Source organism: Ostrea edulis, chromosome 4, assembly GCF_947568905.1.
Source record: "Ostrea edulis chromosome 4, xbOstEdul1.1, whole genome shotgun sequence".
NCBI classification, from domain to species: Eukaryota; Metazoa; Mollusca; class Bivalvia; order Ostreida; family Ostreidae; genus Ostrea; species Ostrea edulis.
Window position 1 is genome coordinate 84,282,618 of NC_079167.1, and position 18,462 is coordinate 84,301,079.

The window sequence follows — 18,462 nt, forward strand, 5'->3', positions numbered from 1 at the left end:
ATGCTATCTTGGAGAGAGCTGACGGAGAAAGATCATAGGGAATGGAAACTCTCTACTACTGACCCTCAAGATCGGAAAGAATGGAGATCTGAGGCGAGATCTGCCATGCGTGCAGCTAGCCAGATAACTGGAAGGGGGCCCACTAGTGTGGACATTACCTGTAATTCTGCACGGAAATAAAAAAGGAACCGACAACTTCATCAAACGGATTGTGAGAATAGGGACCTATTGATCTCAACAATACAGACTTATTTCTAGTGACAAAGAATGTGAACAATTCCTAACAATGGATGCCCTTCTCATTCCATCTATTGCATTTATTTACAGAAGTTCTTGTTCATCCATTACATATATTGTCCAGAACTTCTCGTCCATCTGCTACATATATTGTCCGTAACTGCTGTCAATCTTGGCAGTGCTTTTTCTGCAGTACCAAATTATGTAAAGTAACAAATAATGTGTGACATCAGCAAATCCAGTTATTAGAAATTACCCTCCATCTTGAGTAAAAAGGAAGTGTGTTGGACTCTGAAAACAATTCATTTATTTTTCACAATAACAGTATGACTCCCTTAAAGGAAGAACACACAACACAGTTTACTCAGCCATAACAAAATAGATCAATATAAATTAAAAATTTGTAACAGTACGTAACAATTCACCATGCTAGGATTTCATTCCGAATTCCAACATACATGTAATTCAAATCTCTTCTCCATGACGCAGTGTCAGTCACATGACCAGTAGCTTCCGGCTCCCCGTCCCACAGAGAGTAACAAAACTCACCTTTACATGTAAATCTACACATACAGCACTCGCTCGTCATATAAATGCACACCCGTCCCACAGAGAGTAACAAAACTCACCTTTACATGTAAATCTACACATACAGCACTCGCTCGTCATATAAATGCACACCCGTCCCACAGAGAGTAACAAAACTCCCCTTTACATGTAAACATACACATACAGCACTTGCATGTACAAACCAATGCTTCCTTGTCGAGCAGACATGTATGTATTACTTATATAAAATACCCACAGGCTTGTCAGTCACCAGAGTATTAGTTAAATGTATCACTGGCCCCAAGGCCTATGAAATGTAGAATAATTTTTTGATCTTGCATTATAATCAAGCTAAATTCTCAAATTTAGCAGCTGTATAAAACAAGATGTGTTCTTAAAACACAAATGCCCCGAAAGTGCCAATACTGATGAAAGACTTTACATAATATATATTATATTAACACTCTATGACTATTTAGGACCCACCCTAGAGTCAGAACCCTGGGGTTGCTAAATTCACAATCTTGGTACATCCTTTTCCTAAAGTTTTACATTTTATCAGCAAACTTGATGTCTTTCCAATGAAACAGACAATAATCACAATGATAATATTGGCCCACCCTTGAGATCAGGAAATTTACAATTTTAGTTATGGGCTACCTTCTCATTCTAAATATATATTTACTGTCAATTCTAAAGTATCAATAGAATTTTAAAGATGTTACTTAAATGCTTTACAAATACACTATATACCAAGTTTGGCCCTGCCCTGGAATCAGAACCTTTACCCAGGGGATCATGAAATTTACAATTTTGGTACAGGCCTTTCTGCTCTACATGACTATGCATTTAGTTTTTCTGAAAAATGTTTTTTGAAAATTGGTCAAATTTTGTCCCAACCCTAGGCCCCGGGAGTCCTGAAATTTACAATTTATGTCCCACTTGTCCCAAAGATGCTTCATACCAAATTCAGAAAGAATTGGAAGGGCATTTATCAAAAAGTTAAAAATAAAAAAATGTTTAATAGTTAACACACACTGACCATTTTAGCCCCACCCTGGTATCAAAACCCTACCCCTGGGACCCTGAAATTGACAATTTTGGTATAGGACTACCTGCTCCTTCTAAGTATCAATTTAGTATAAATAGAATTAAGAAAGATGTTATTTACTGTACATGTTTTACACATAAATACTATCTACATGTACCAAGTTTGGTCCCACCCTGGAGTCGGAATTCCTCTCAAGAAAATTACAATTTTAGGTAGAGGTTTCTTGTTCTACATAACTATGCATTTACCTTTTCACAGATATGCAGTTGCAAAGAAGATTTTTTTTTTGATAATTGTGTCAATTTTTGACAGTTTTTCTCTTGCCCCTAAGGCCCCATGGGTGCAGGAGTCCTGAAATTTACAATTTATGTCCCCCTTGTCCCAAAGATACTTCATACCAAATTTGAAAAGAATTGGAATGATAGCTATCAAGAAGGAATAAGAATGTTCAATTGTTAACACATGACACACGACGGACTCGAACCATTGGCAATAGTCACCTGAGTGACTTGGGTAATCTAAAAAGTTCTTCGAGTCATTCAATGACATGAAGTATTGCACATCAGTAGATCAGACAGTCAAATGCTCAGGTGACATCCTGGATGTGCTTGAAGCCCGGAGAAATGCCGTACTGCATAAAGTCCGTGGGTGTTTTGCCAAGCGACATACTGTTGGGTATGGGCTCGCTAGTGGAGGAGGGTTCCTCTTGGAGGAAATCATCTTCATCCTGTAATACATCACAATATTAAATCTTAGTGTGATACATCACAATATTAAATTTTAGTGTGATACATCACAATATTAAATTTTAGTGTAATACACCACAATATTAAATCTTAGTGTAATACACCACAATATTAAATCTTAGTGAATACACCACAATATTAAATCTTTGTGTAATACATCACAATATTAAATCTTAGTGTAATACACCACAATATTAAATCTTAGTGTAATACATATATATTATTACTACAGTAACTTGATCCGAAGAGTTGGATCATGTCGAGTTGACAGGCGCGGATCATCAGATCACACGAGACGCGAAGCGTCAAGTTTGATCTGATGATCCGCGCCTGTCAACGAGACGTGATCCAACTCTTCGGATCAAGTTACTGAAGTAATGATAAATTTATTATATACCCCCTTGGTATAATACACCACAATATTAAGTCTTAGTGTAATACACCACAATATTAAATCTTAGTGTAATACACCACAATATTAAATCTTAGTGTAATACATCACAATATTAAATCTCAGTGTAATACATCACAATATTAAATCTCAGTGTAATACACCACAATATTAAATCTCAGTGTAATACATCACATTATTAAATCTCAGTGTAATACATCACAATATTAAATCTCAGTGTAATACATCACAATATTAAATCTCAGTGTAATACATCACAATATTAAATCTCAGTGTAATACATCACAATATTAAATCTTAGTGTAATACATCACAATATTAAATCTCAGTGTAATATATCACAATATTAAATCTCAGTGTAATACATCACAATATTAAATCTCAGTGTAATACATCACAATATTAAGTCTTAGTGTAATACATCACAATATTAAATCTCAGTGTAATACATCACAATATTAAATCTTAGTGTAATACATCACAATATTATTTAATGTTTGGGTATATAATGGTGATTGTTAACAGAACATGCTAAATTCTGTGCAATCATTTGAAATTGTTGTCAACAAATTTCATGGATTGCCAAGATTTTACAGTTTCATTGGGATGTAATTTCATAGATATAATTCAAATCTGTACATTGAAACATAAAATGAAAATGTGGATTTCATTGTAAATAATTCAAATAAAGAAGAAACCTTCTGAGGTAAAATAAACAATTTATCAAATTTCTGCCTATGATATACGTACATTAGAAAGTTCTTGGTCCTCTTCAATACAACCCTGATACTCCCTGTAGTGAGGAATAATGAAACGGCCAGACCTACAATCACAAACAAACAGATCTACAATCACAAACAAACAGATCTACAATCAAAAACCAACCAACAAACACAAACAAACCTACAATCACAAACAAACAGAACTACAATCACAAACAAACAGATCTACAATCACAAACAGATCTACAACCACAAACAAACAGATCTACAATCACAAAAAAAAAATAATCTACAATCAAAAACTGATCCACAATCACAAACAGACTTACAATCACAAACAGACCTACAATCACAAACAAACAGATTTACAATCACAAACAAACAAATCTACAATCACAACAACAAAAAATCTACAATCACGAAAAAAACCCAAAAAAATCTACAATCAAAAACAGATCCACAATCACAAACAAACACACCTACAATCACAAACAAACACACCTACAATCACGAACAAACAAACCTACAATCACAAACAAACCTACAATCACAAACAAACCTACAATCACGAACAAACCTACAATCACGAACAAACAAACCTCCAATCACAAACAAACAGATCTACAATCACCAAAAAAAACAACAAGAGGCCCATGGGTCACATCACTCACCTGAGTAACCTTGGTCCATATCAGAAGACTTTCCATATATATATTTGCATGTAAAACCATAGTCCCTATTATGGCCCCAAACCTACCCCTGGAGGCCATGGTTTTTGCAAACTTGAATCTACACTATGTCAGAAAGCTTTCATGTAAATGTGAACTTCTTTGGCCCAATGGTTCTTGAGAAGAAGATTTCTAAAGATTTTCCCTATATATTTGTATGTAAAACTTTGATCCCCTATTGTGGCCCCATCCTACCCCAGGGGGGCATGATTTTAACAAACCTGAATCTGCACTATATCAGAAAGCTTTCATATAAATCTCAGCTTTTCTGGCTTAGTGGTTCTGGGAAGAAGATTTTAAAAGATTTTTCCTATAAATTTGTATGTAAAACTTTGATGCCCCCCTTGAGGCCCCATCCAATCCCCGGGGTCCATGATTTTAACAAACTTGAATCTGCACTATATCAAAAAAAAAACAAAAAAACAAACAACAACAAAAAAACTTTGACCCCCTATTGTGGCCCCATCCGATCCCCGGGGGCCATGATTTTAACAATTTAGAATCTACATTATATAAGGAAGCTTTCATATAAATCTCAGCTTTTCTGGCTCAGTGGTTCTTGAGAAGAAGATTTTTAAAGATTTTCCCTATATATTTGTATGTAAAACTTTGATCCCCTATTGTGGCCCCATCCAACCCCAGGGGGCCATGATTATTACAATTTAGAATCTGCAATACCTAATAAAGCTTATCTATAAATTTCATCTTTTCTGGCCCAGTGGTTCTTGAGAAGAAGATTTTTTAATGACCCTACCCTATTTTTACCTTTTCTTGATTATCTCCCCTTGGAAGGTGGTCTGGCCCTTTATTTTAACAATTTAGAATTCCCTTTACCTAAGGATGTTTTGTGCCAACTTTGGTTGAAATTGGCGCAGTGGTTGTTGAGAAGAAGTTGAAAATGTGAAAAGTTTACAGACGGACGGACGGACAGACGGACGGACGGCGGAATACGGGTGATCAGAAAAGCTCACTTGAGCTTTCAGCTCAGGTGAGCTAAAAAATCTACAATCAAAAACTGATCCACAATCACAAACAAACAGATCTACATTCACAAACAAACAAATCTACAATCACAAAAAAAAAAAAAATCTACAATCAAAAACAGATCCACAATCACAAACAAACACACCTACAATCACAAACAGACCTACAATCACGAACAAACAAACCTACAATCACAAACAAACCTACAATCACGAACAAACAAACTAACAATCACAAACAAACCTACAATCACGAACAAACAAACCTACAATCACAAACAAACAAACCACAATCACAAACAGATCCACAATCACAAACAAACAGATCCACAATCACAAACAAACAGATTCACAATCACAAACAAACAGATCTACAATCACAAACAAACCAAGAAACAAAAACAAACAGATCTACAATAAAAAAAAAAAAAAACGACAAACAAACACAATTAAACCAACAATCACAAACAAACCTACAATCACAAACAAACAGATCTACAATCACAAACAAACAGATCCACAATCACAAACAAACAAGCCTAATCACAAACAAACCTACAATCACGAACAAACAGATCTACAATCACAAACTTACAATCACAAACAAACAAACCTACAATTAACGAGCATTCTGTAAGTAATACATGTTGCCTACAGCCCCAAGTTAAGTTGTCTGCATGAACAATCACATGTCAACAGATAACGCACATAACTAGGTCCCATAAACAGCCATATATTTAATTTCCATACTTTCTATGTCGAAGGACCATAAGTCAGCAAAAAATCAATGGATCCGAAGAAAATTTTAACTTGATCTGTAATTTGTCATGGTAAAGCAATGTACCAAATATCAAATAAATATCTACAAACATGATGAAAAAAGTAGCTAGGGGTTCAATTCTCAATCCCAGCACCATGTTAAACCAAGGAAATTGAACACATGTAGTGGCTATTCCTTAGCCAAGCACCTGGCATTAGAGGTGAAAGTCTTTGGAATATGACCTTCAAAATGGTGGTTCCATACCATGGCAGGCATTGGTACAATAAAGAACCCTCACTAGAGTCCTGAGTGCCATACTTAGGTTTCAATTTGTCATATTTCACTTACAGCTGGTGATGTCACCAAATAATTTTAAAAATCTAAAATGAAAAATAAAACAAACAAACAACAAACCCACCTGTTCAAAATCAAACAAACAACAACAAACCCACCTGTTCAAAATCAAACAACCACATACCTACCTGTTCAAAATCAAACAAACAACAACAAACCTACCTGTTCAAAATCAAACAAACAACCACAAACCTACCTGTTCAAAATCAAACAACCACAAACCTACCTGTTCAAAATAAAACAAACAACAACAAAAACCCACCTGTTCAAAATAAAACAAACAACAACAAACCTACCTGTTCAAAAGATATGGATCAAAGGGGAAGTATGAGTCAAGTGCCACGACAGCAGGCGACCCTAGTGTGTTACTGGTCACTGGTAATATACAACGCTTGTTACGCTCGATAATCGTATCACAGAAAGCCAGCTGATGCATTCTGAAATAGATGATATACGTATCACAGAAAGCCAGCTGATGCATTCTGAAATAGATGATATACGTATCACAAAAAGTCAGCTGATGCATTCTGAAATAGATGATATATGTATCACAAATAGCCAGCTGATGCATTCTGAAATAGATGATATATGTATCACAGAAAGCCAGTTGATGCATTCTGAAATAGATGATATACGTATCACAGAAAGCCAGCTGATGCATTCTGAAATAGATGATATATGTATCACAAATAGTCAGCTGATGCATTCTGAAATAGATGATATACGGTTTACATTTGTGTTGTTTGGCATATCAATGATTCAGCAGCTGAGATTGCAGAAATAAATAATGTCAGTAAATTTCAATTTATACAAACATCACAGAATCTGAGAATGCAGAAATAAACAACGTCGGTGTTAAAATAATATTAAGAAATTGAAAATGTGCTATATTTACTTTACTGTATATACAATATTTACTTTTCTGTACTATAAGCAATTGGATTTATCACTTCATTTTGAAAATGCATACATCAAAACACTGTTTGGTGACATTTTCTTAAACCTAATTTGTATACATAGTGGGGGCAAATTATAATTGAACTACAGAATGAAATTTTTTTAAACTGACTTAAAGACTGCATTAATTCACTCCGTCAACAAATTGGTCTTGAAATATTCATCTCACAATAGACTAGACAATTTCTTTGATAGAATCTGTCGATTGGCCTACTGTTAATTTTGCACACTGAAAATACAAAGGTGTCTACCTTGTTATTGAGGAGAATGTTTTGACAATGACTGGTAGACACACCCTCAGGGGGTTTAACCGACTCGTCACGATTCGCTGCAAGTTCAGACTCTCCGCCCACTTGTGACCTGCAATTAAATAAACATCAAGTGTACACCACTGAACAAATGCAAACCAAACACGTAAGTCAGAGGTAGAGCAAATACACGAGAGAAAATCCCATCCACTCTTCTTGGACCTATCAATCAATGGCATAGTCAATGCTCTCTACTCCCACAGTTTAAAAAGTCTAACCTTTATCTTTCAAAACACTGAATTTTTTGTGATGAGAACCTTTACAAGGAGGGAGATTGCTGCTGCAGTACTAGACATTTCAATATCGCATATTGAGTAATTTTAGTGTCCTGAATATGTGACAGGTTTGAAATCTTAGTGCTTTATGTCTTTATGGATTTTCATTTCACATGTGAAATAATTATATAAATGGAAATTTTGGCATGTTTATTTTGACGACTTTTCCTCAACTGCCAAAAACAACCAACATTTCTAGCATGTTAAAATTATACCAACATACGATAAATATTTTTACACCATCACTATCAACATTTACCTTTCTTCATTTCAAAGATTTCTCTGCTCCTGAAAACAAAGACGTAGAAGACGGACTGACAGACGGAGTAGAACGGGCCGTGATGGTGGACGTCTGCATTCACCACCTCCTCACTCGTGTTGTCTAGGTACAGGTGTACCCACTCACACATCAGGTCCAGGCAAGCTGTCACGGTACTGAAACAAACGCAGGAGTTAGTATAAAGTCACGGTACTGAAACAAACACAGGAGTTAGTATGAGAAAGTCACGGTACTGAAACAAACGCAGGAGTTAGTATGAGAAAGTCACGGTACTGAAACAAACGCAGGAGTTAGTATGATAAAGTCACGGTACTGAAACAAACGCAGGAGTTAGTATGATAAAGTCACGGTACTGAAACAAACGCAGGAGTTAGTATGAGAAAGTCACGGTACTGAAACAAACGCAGGAGTTAGTATAAAGTCACGGTACTGAAACAAACACAGGAGTTAGTATGAGAAAGTCACGGTACTGAAACAAACGCAGGAGTTAGTATAAAGTCACGGTACTGAAACAAACACAGTAGTCAGTAACAGAGAATGATAAAATCAGTCTCTTGATTTTAATAAGTCCATCTGTCAAATTCACTTGTCCTACCAACAATTTCACCGATTTCTTACCTGAGGGGAACAAATATGGCTCTAGCAAGCAGACTTCCAATATAGCCCACTGCTGCCTGTCTGAACACGCTCTCTGTGTTGGGGTTCTGGACCTTTTTCCACAAGTAGTCTATAAAACCTTCACAAATTGGCTGAAAGAACAAATCACTGAGAGCCTATAAAACCTTTCTACATTGGCTAAAAGAACAAAGGTACAGACAGTTTATAAGACCTTCTTAGATTGGTTGAACAGAAAGAGAAAACATTTCCTATAAAGCTAATTATATTGTCCGACAGAGTAAAATTTCTGATCCGAAATTCTGAATTGTAAAACTATATTTGACAATATGTAATGCCAGATAAAATGATAAACCTTTGGTCTGATTGAGAAGTGCTAAATATTGATATCTGCTTCCTGACTTTCTGAGTTTCTGTCTATAACACATCTGTTAGTGACAGTCAAAATAATGCACTAAACAGCAGATAGCTGTCTTCATTTCTTTTCCTGAACAAACAATATTCAACACTATGAAAAAGGTATGAAGTATTTGAAGTATCTGTGAGCTACTCCAATAAGGTAGTTAGACTGAGGTCCTCACCAGTTTGGTACTACAGAGATAGAACATGATGAACTGGACGTGACAGGATGCGTGGGTTGGAAGGATGAGACGGTCAAACACCAGCAGTATTTCCCTGTACAGCCTCTTTGTGGCGTCCCAATTACACTCACCTGGACAAAGAGAAAGATCCCCATAACAGACACTGACATCAAACACATTAGAGAAACAACAGACTGTTATAGAGAAACAACAGACTATTATAGAGAAACAACAGACTGATATAGAAACAACAGACTGTTATAGAGAAACAACAGACTGTTATAGAAATAACAGACTGTTATAGAGAAACAACAGACTGTTATAGAGAAATCAGACTGTTATAGAGAAACAACAAACTGTTATAGAGAAACAACAGACTGTTATAGAGAAACAACAGACTGTTATATAGAAACAACAGATTGTTATAGAGAAACAACAGACTGTTATAGAGAAACAACAGACTATTGAGTAACAGACTGTTATATAGAAGTAACAGACTGTTATAGAGAAACAACAGACTGTTATAGAAACAACAGACTGTTATAGAAAAACAACAGACTGTTATAGAGAAACAACAGACTGTTATAGAAATCACAGACTGTTATAGAGAAACAACAGACTGTTATAGAGAAATCACAGACTGTTATAGAGAAATCACAGACTGTTATAGAGAAATCACAGACTGTTATAGAGAAACAAGAGACTGTTATAGAGAAACAACAGATTGTTATAGAGAAATCACAGACTGTTATAGAGAAACAACAGATTGTTATAGAGAAATCACAGACTGTTATAGAGAAATCACAGACTGTTATAGAGAAACAAGAGACTGTTATAGAGAAACAACAGATTGTTATAGAGAAACAACAGACTGTTATAGAGAAATCACAGACTGTTATAGAGAAATCACAGACTGTTATAGAGAAACAAGAGACTGTTATAGAGAAACAACAGATTGTTATAGAGAAATCACAGACTGTTATCGAGAAACAAGAGACTGTTATAGAGAAACAACAGATTGTTATAGAGAAATCACAGACTATTATAGAGAAATCACAGACTGTTATAGAGAAATCACAGACTGTTATAGAAACAACAGACTGTTATATAGAAGTAACAGACTGTTATAGAGAAACAACAGACTGTTATAGAGAAATCACAGACTGTTATAGAGAAATCACAGACTGTTATAGAAACAACACTGTTATAGAGAAATCACAGACTGTTATAGAGAAACAACAGACTGTTATAGAGAAACAACAGACTGTTATAGAAAAACAACAGACTGTTATAGAGAAGTAACAGATTGTTATAGAGAAACAACAGACTGTTATAGAGAAATAACAGACTGTTATAGAGAAACAACAGACTGTTATAGAGAAACAAGAGACTGTTATAGAGAAATCACAGACTGTTATAGAGAAACAACAGACTGTTATAGAGAAATAACAGATACGGACTATTACAATTAGGTTCATTAAAATGTGGCCTTCGAAAACATTCAAACTAGTTTTAGCCATGAGTCTGACAAAAAGAATAATGAACTTAAAAAGTTTAAACTACAGAACCCACCAGCATCTTATTGTTTAGTGGTTTTGAAACATTTTGCTTTTAAAATTGTTACTGTGAATCTTCATAATTAAATCTTTTCTTCTACATTATCATTTGTTCCTTCTATAAAATGTATCGCATTTAAAATATTGAATTATGGCATAAGTATTGCAATACAAATATCGTGAAGGGGGTGTATCGTTTCAGCCCTACATAGAACATGGATATGTTAGCAAACCAAAAACATTCACAATAATATTTACATTTCTTTATAAGTTCAAAACACTCTCCAGCAGACTGTAACTACAATTTACATATTGTGATGATAGCAAAGTATCAACTACCAACCAAAGAGGTCAAATTGGAATTAAACTGGTTTCACAGAAAGATCAGGACTTGTAGAGCTCACCATTAGTGTAGCAGACATTAGATATGTAAGTCAGGGTCATTTCCATACAGATATCGAGTATGTTTGCTTCTTTGTGTGTCATAGGTTTATCTGAACATTTTCTGTTGAAAGTGCTGCCATCTTTATTCTCTGGATCTCTGGTTAAGTCTTGTTCAATATCCTATAAGATAGATATTCAAATCAAAGTCCTATAAATAGATCTTCAAATTAAAGTCCTATAAACAGATCTTCAAATCAAAGTCCTACAAATAGATATTCAAATCAAGGTCCTATAAATAGATCTTCAAATCAAAGTCCTATAAATAGATCTTCAAATCAACCCTTGATGCTTTCATAAGACAATGTGACTTCAAAATATTGCCATGGGTAAACTTTTACCTTAAAGTATTTTCTAACATTGACCTACATAAATGTACATGTCCATTTTGAATAGGTTGCTTAGTAGATTTCATAGACTGGCCTTTAAAGCTATATATGCCATAATCTTTGCCATGGATATTATCATAGGAATAAAAAACTTTTTTTATAAAGCTATATGAGTTATTCACTTTATGCAAATTAAGCAATCTAACTCAATCAGATCAAAAAGTAATCAAGCTAACCTAATTAATTATATGTTCTCTGAGTCGGATAGTGAACGCCCTATTTCGAAATATTCATCTGCGAAGTTGCATGTGAATATTCAGCGATAAAAGACAAAGATGGAAACAGGGTAGCAAGAACCACTTTGATGATGGAGGGGGGAGTTAAATTTCATGAAATCACCATTCAGTATGACTACATGCTGTAAATCTCCCATGGTGTTTCTAATAATATTTTTCTCTTGTGCTTGTGCACATTCACCGTTAACGTCATTCCTTCATAAATATGCACTAGAAAATCCCCATTTTCTCCTAATACGTTGCGTAGACCAGTACTCCTTTACTACCTATATATAATTAGTTGAAATTGTCAAATCGTATTATTTTTCATAGTTTATCAAACTGACAAAATTCTGGTCTGGTTTTTCACATCGAACAACTTGTTTGATACAGCACATACACCCTTAACCTTGACCCTTACCATATCAAACACAATGCCCTCTTCCATGTCCTCCTCATCACCTTCCGTTTCTTGTATGTCCTGTCGTGGAGCCCGAACCTGAGAAACACAAAATAATTTACAATATAAATGATACAACCCCCCCCCCCCCCTACTTGCTGAGTTTTATTTCCTGATGTTAAATGGTTGTCATTCTTTTATGCTGGCTGTTTCCTTTGACCTTGACATACTTACATCAAGTTTAAGCATCCTATCTACAACCAACTCCAGAATTTTCTGCCTGAGATTGGGGATATAGCTGGTGATCTGTAGCAGGTTCCTAGTGTAACATTCCAGTACGTAGGCAGTCCTCCCAATGAATGGAAACAAATCGTGTAGTAGCGGCACTAGCAGAGTCGACGACCTACGGCAGTAACAAGACCCACAGATGCAGATTATATCTGATAATTCGATAGCAGTATCAATTTTACAAAGTTCAGAATACAAAATTCGTGAAAATTGCATCCAACTTTGTTGAATGAAAGCTTACATTGGGACAGAACTCAGGATGGCCTGGAGTACCAAGTGGACATTCAGGAAAAGTGCCTCATGTTTTTGTCGAGTCTCCGCACTCACCTCCTCCGAGTCTGAGTCCGACTCTGATAAAAACAATAACAGTTAAACACTGTATACATGTATGCTTAACAACTTCATAAAAAGTGTTTTAACTATTTTCAAAGGTAAGATGTAAAAATGTATTAAACTATATATTAATCACTTTCTTTTGATCTTCCAAATACAAAAATACTGTATATACTCGCCTATAAGTCGGTCCGCCTATAAGTCGGTTGTATTTTTTAAGGTTATTTTGTAGGAATTTGCCATTGACCCGCTTATAAGTCGGTACAAATTTTTGTCAGAATCGGTTGACAATTTCAAGTCAATGCTCTAGGGTTTTTACCTATGTTTCAAAAAATATTTTGAGAAATTAATAATTATGAGGTGCTCAATATCCAAGCCATATCTGTTTGGGGTTTAAACACAACCCTTGATCTGGTATGGACAATGATCTCTTGTTTACCTAAGCAATTATGGTCTCCTAATTACCAGTACCTGACACTGTGTTTACTTAGTGGCTGTTATTGTGGGATTCAGGTATAATTCATTGTATCAACAATAGAGTTTTTAAGAGTCAAGAATGATGATCTAAATTATCTGTTAACAATATTCAATCTTTTATGAAATATATTTCAGCCGGTATACATATGAATATTTCAATATTAAATCAGGTTCGTAATTCAATTTTACCGATAAACGACAGATTAGTTGAATTGAAAGTATTAGTTACCGGTATGTAAATAATTTTTAACTAGATAAAAATATGTAAATACTTGTACTTTATACATAATTTTAAAATACATACACAATACAATATGTCTAGATATTTGTGAACAATAATCATTTGTGTGGTAGTCCATGATAATCGTCGGAGTTGTTTAAAAAACACTACATTACGCTGCCCAGAAAAATACCAATCTTCTTAGGACGCGCCTGTAAGTCGGACATAGAGTTTTGGACCAAAAATTGACTGCCAAAAATCCGACTTATCGGCGAGTATATACGGTAAACAATTCCTGCTAACATCAAACTTTTTTCTATCACTTCGTAGATAAGTGATTATCATGACTCAACCATCAGGAAGTTTGTATTTGAAAGAGAGTGGTCTGGCCTTGTCTCAACTAACACTTGACCCATCAGTCTTCCTTTACTTACTGCTGATGACTGGTGAGAAGCACTTGACCAGCATGCGGAGACTGGCCCTCAGATAGTATGTATGGGCACAGATGAGCCCCAGGAGAAGGGACTGATACTCTCGAACGACGGACAGGTCTCTACAGGGCCAGTCCAACTTCTGACAGAAAAAAAGACATGGAGCTATATTTAGATAGGAAACTATAAAGATGCAATACTGATAGGCATTGTTTTTTAAAACCTGAGAAAAAAAAATCTTACGGTGAAAATTGAACAGATAACTATATTGAGAACAGGATGAGGCTTCTTCCCTGCATTATATATATATATATATATATATATATCAATAATTCTGAGTACATGTACCAATATGTATATCATCTGTTAGTCTACACATTGTGTGTTTAAAATTCCACGTACAAAAATTATCTGTTACCTACAGTAGTCTATCAAAAGCTTTCATTGCAGGTTAATTTTGATTAACAGAATGATCCGATTGACAGAATGATCAGATTAACAGAATGATTAGATTAACAGAATGATCAGATTAACAGAATGATCAGATTAACAGAATCATTAGATTAACAGAATCATTAGATTAATAGAATGATCATATTAACAATATGATGAGATTGACAGAATGATCAGATTAACAGAATGATTAGATTAACAGAATGATCAGATTAACAGAATGATTATTAACAGAATGATTAGATTAACAGAATGATCAGATTAACAGAATGATCACATTAACAAAATGATTAGATTAACAGTATGATCCGATTAACAGAATGATCCGATTAACAGAATGATCCGATTGACAGAATGATCAGATTAACAGAATGATTAGATTAACAGAATGATTAGACTAACAGAATGATAAGATTAACAGAATGATCAGATTAACAGAATCATTAGATTAACAGAATGATCATATTAACAGAATCATTAGATTAATAGAATGATCATATCAACAATATGATCAGATTAACACAATGATTAGATTAATAGAATGATTAGATTAACAGAATGATCAGATTAACAGAATGATTAGATTAACAGAATGATTAGATTAATAGAATGATCATATTAACAATATGATCAGATTAACAGAATGATTAGATTAATAGAATGATTACATCAACAGAATTATCAGATTAACAGAATGATTAGATTAACAGAATGATTATATTAACAGAATGATCAGATTAACAGAATGATCATATCAACAGAATTATCAGATTAACAGAATGATTAGATTAACAGAATGATTAGATTAACAGAATGATTAGATTAATAGAATGATCATATTAACAATATGATCAGATTAACAGAATGATCAGATTAACAGAATGATTAGATTAACAGAATTATCATATTAACAGAATGATCAGATTAACAGAATGATTAGATTAACAGAATTATCAGATTAACAGAATGATTAGATTAACAGAATGATTAGATTAACAGAATGATCAGATTAACAGAATGATTAGATTAACAGAATGATCAGATTAACAGAATCATTAGATTAACAAAATGATTAGATTAACAGAATCATTAGATTAACAGAATGATCAGATTAAGTGAGATACACAGGGTACACACCAATAGAACTGCCACTAAATCTTCAAACTCCTTTGATAGTTCTGTCACATTGTCTTTCATCCCTCTCAGGTAAACTCTAAGGTCCTCCGACTACAAAGACAACATGCTGATAAGCCTGGGCTGTCTCCAAAACATTACAGATACTGGGGAGTTTTTCCAAACGATGAAGAGAAATAAGACATACACCAAAAACTGAAACACACATACCTTTGTTTGTGGATCAGATAAAATGTTGACAAATTCATTATATTCTTTGTGTGAACCCTGCAAAAATTATATAAACTTAGTGAATAGTAAATCTCACCATTACAATAATAAATCAGTTTTTACCAGTCCAGATAAATAACAAAGGCAGAATAACCTTTGAATTTTATAGCATATTCAAAAATAAATATCTATATCCATTTCAACATTATAGACAGATTTTCTAACATATAATTTGTTGAAAACAACCGTGCAGGACTTCAGTTTGATGTGTGTCAAACCTTTGCCAGATTCCAAACCAAAGCTGTCGAAACAGTTACCAAGCTGGGAAACAAAACCCAAGCTATCAATTAAGGTAGGTAAATACTATTAGAAATTTCTGTCAATCAAATTTTTTTTTTCATTTAAATAACTTTAACAACTCATAAACTAACTTAAAAACCCATATTAGACATACCTTTGCAGGTTTATTTTTATACTATGAGCTACAGAGCACATATACCCCTGGTTGCTGTCAATCATATCATACATAAAAATACCTACATGCTATCTCATACTTATAGAAAAAATAAATATAGTGTAACATACAATTCATGTAGATTCTAGCAACTTCAGCTCATGTACAAATAATTTTGTTTCTAGAAAGTACTTATGAAAAAGAGTTCAAATATTCAACAACTTTGCTGACGATTTTCGGAGGCTTTATAATTCTGGGTTTCTTTGAACCAAACACAAACTCACTAAAAACAGTTTGAATTCCACGGTGAGGGTCACGCCTATGTATGATTTTTAACTTGTTCAGGCTTAGATTGCAAGCTATATATTGAGCCTTTTAGAGATCAGTGTAGATATTACATTGTTTTGTACCATTGGAGCTAGTGAGGACTTGACACTATAATAATTCATGGTAAATATATCTGAAGATTCACATTTGAATGCTAAATTTGACTCGTACAGTTCTCGTAAACTACAAACATCAGACAAAGAAGTTATAACCAGAACTTTCTAGTCGGTGTTTAAAATTTAAAACCGGATATGTAAAAGCACGGACTTTCCTTAATACACCGGTTTCAAGATATATTGAGTTATTTAAACAATAAAATGCTTTCTTTGTTGTTTCATCAAGTGATGAAGGTAGCAAGTATTGCAGAAAAAATACACAACATGCAAATGCGGGTTATACACATTTTTTCTGCAATGAATGCCACCTTCATCACCTGTTCCGGGTTTAAATCACAACTCTGATTACGTCAGCCATTTCTTAAGTGGTCCCCTATTGTGACAGCTTCTCCCAAGACCAATCCCGGGACAGGGGACATGTTGAAAATGGATTAAAAGCACGTACTACATGTAAGTGTTGATTTCCTTATGACAGTTTTGTGCATTACTATTAAATGTTTGAAAACAACTTGTCTATTGCGTAAATCCAGGCACATCCGAGTCAAAAGGTCGGTCGAAGCATAAAAACCGTCACCAACTCAGGCATTTACACGTTTTCCAGAATCAAAACATGAATGCTTGCGAAGAGAAGTTGATGCAGGCTCTGCCTCTCGACTTCTCTAAAGAGAATAATCGTAGGTGAGCAGATCAAAGGTTCGTATTTTAATTAGATTGATTATAGATCTAGATTGACATCATATCTTTTATATAATTAAATCATTTCATGCTAATTTGAGAAATTCTTTCAAAGTGTAGTGAGCAATTTAATCAATTTTCACGACACTTCCAGATCTGATATATATATATATATATATATATATATATATATATATATATGATTGCAAAATCAAAATATTGATGTACTCCACACAACAAGGAAAAATCCCAGACATAGCAATTTCATAAGTTGAATACCTGTCTGTGTTGGTCCAGCAGAGCCTTTAAATCAAATCTACCAGATCTTCCTTTAGTCGACATTCTTGAAAACTCTGCACAACAAACAAGATAAATAAAGTACACTCTCTAATAATACACAATCCACGTGACATACTTCAACCAGTTGAAGTTCTGTTTACTTCACATATCAAATCATTTATATAAGAAAAGACATACCTTCGATTAATTACTTATTGGGTTCTTTTGCTAATTGTGCTAAATTATAATGCTTCCATTTATCATATTTTGAGACAAAATGAACATTATCGTAAAAACGTGCTCTCTCATTCTTATTTCAGGAAAATCAAAGTTAATTGAAGCCCGATCCCGAAATAAATTACGTTTTAATAATATTGCTAGAATATCTAACAAAAATTCTCGAAGAAAAACACAATTATTTCTAGTAGTTAAATGTACCATAGTAAATTATTTATTTGCATGTTTGAGCATCACTTATATCAAATAACTATTGATTGATAATGCTA

The 18,462-nt window shown here is 34.1% G+C and overlaps 1 protein-coding gene across 1 annotated transcript; it reads right to left on the reverse strand.

Moving 5' to 3' along the window:
* Nucleotides 1-521: 521 nt before the first annotated feature.
* Nucleotides 522-18,313, reverse strand: LOC125669649 (RNA polymerase I-specific transcription initiation factor RRN3-like). Its single transcript, XM_048904338.2, has 16 exons — nt 18,155-18,313; nt 17,957-18,030; nt 16,106-16,162; nt 15,899-15,988; nt 14,312-14,450; nt 13,089-13,197; nt 12,794-12,962; nt 12,581-12,658; nt 11,519-11,678; nt 9,559-9,689; nt 8,981-9,111; nt 8,342-8,517; nt 7,751-7,859; nt 6,839-6,979; nt 3,746-3,818; nt 522-2,564 (listed from the first exon to the last, which is right to left on the reverse strand). Exons 2-16 carry the CDS (start codon nt 18,017-18,019, stop codon nt 2,424-2,426), a joined length of 1,767 nt encoding a protein of 588 aa, XP_048760295.2. The 5' UTR covers nt 18,020-18,030; nt 18,155-18,313; the 3' UTR covers nt 522-2,423.
* Between the last annotated feature and the right edge of the window lie 149 nt (nt 18,314-18,462).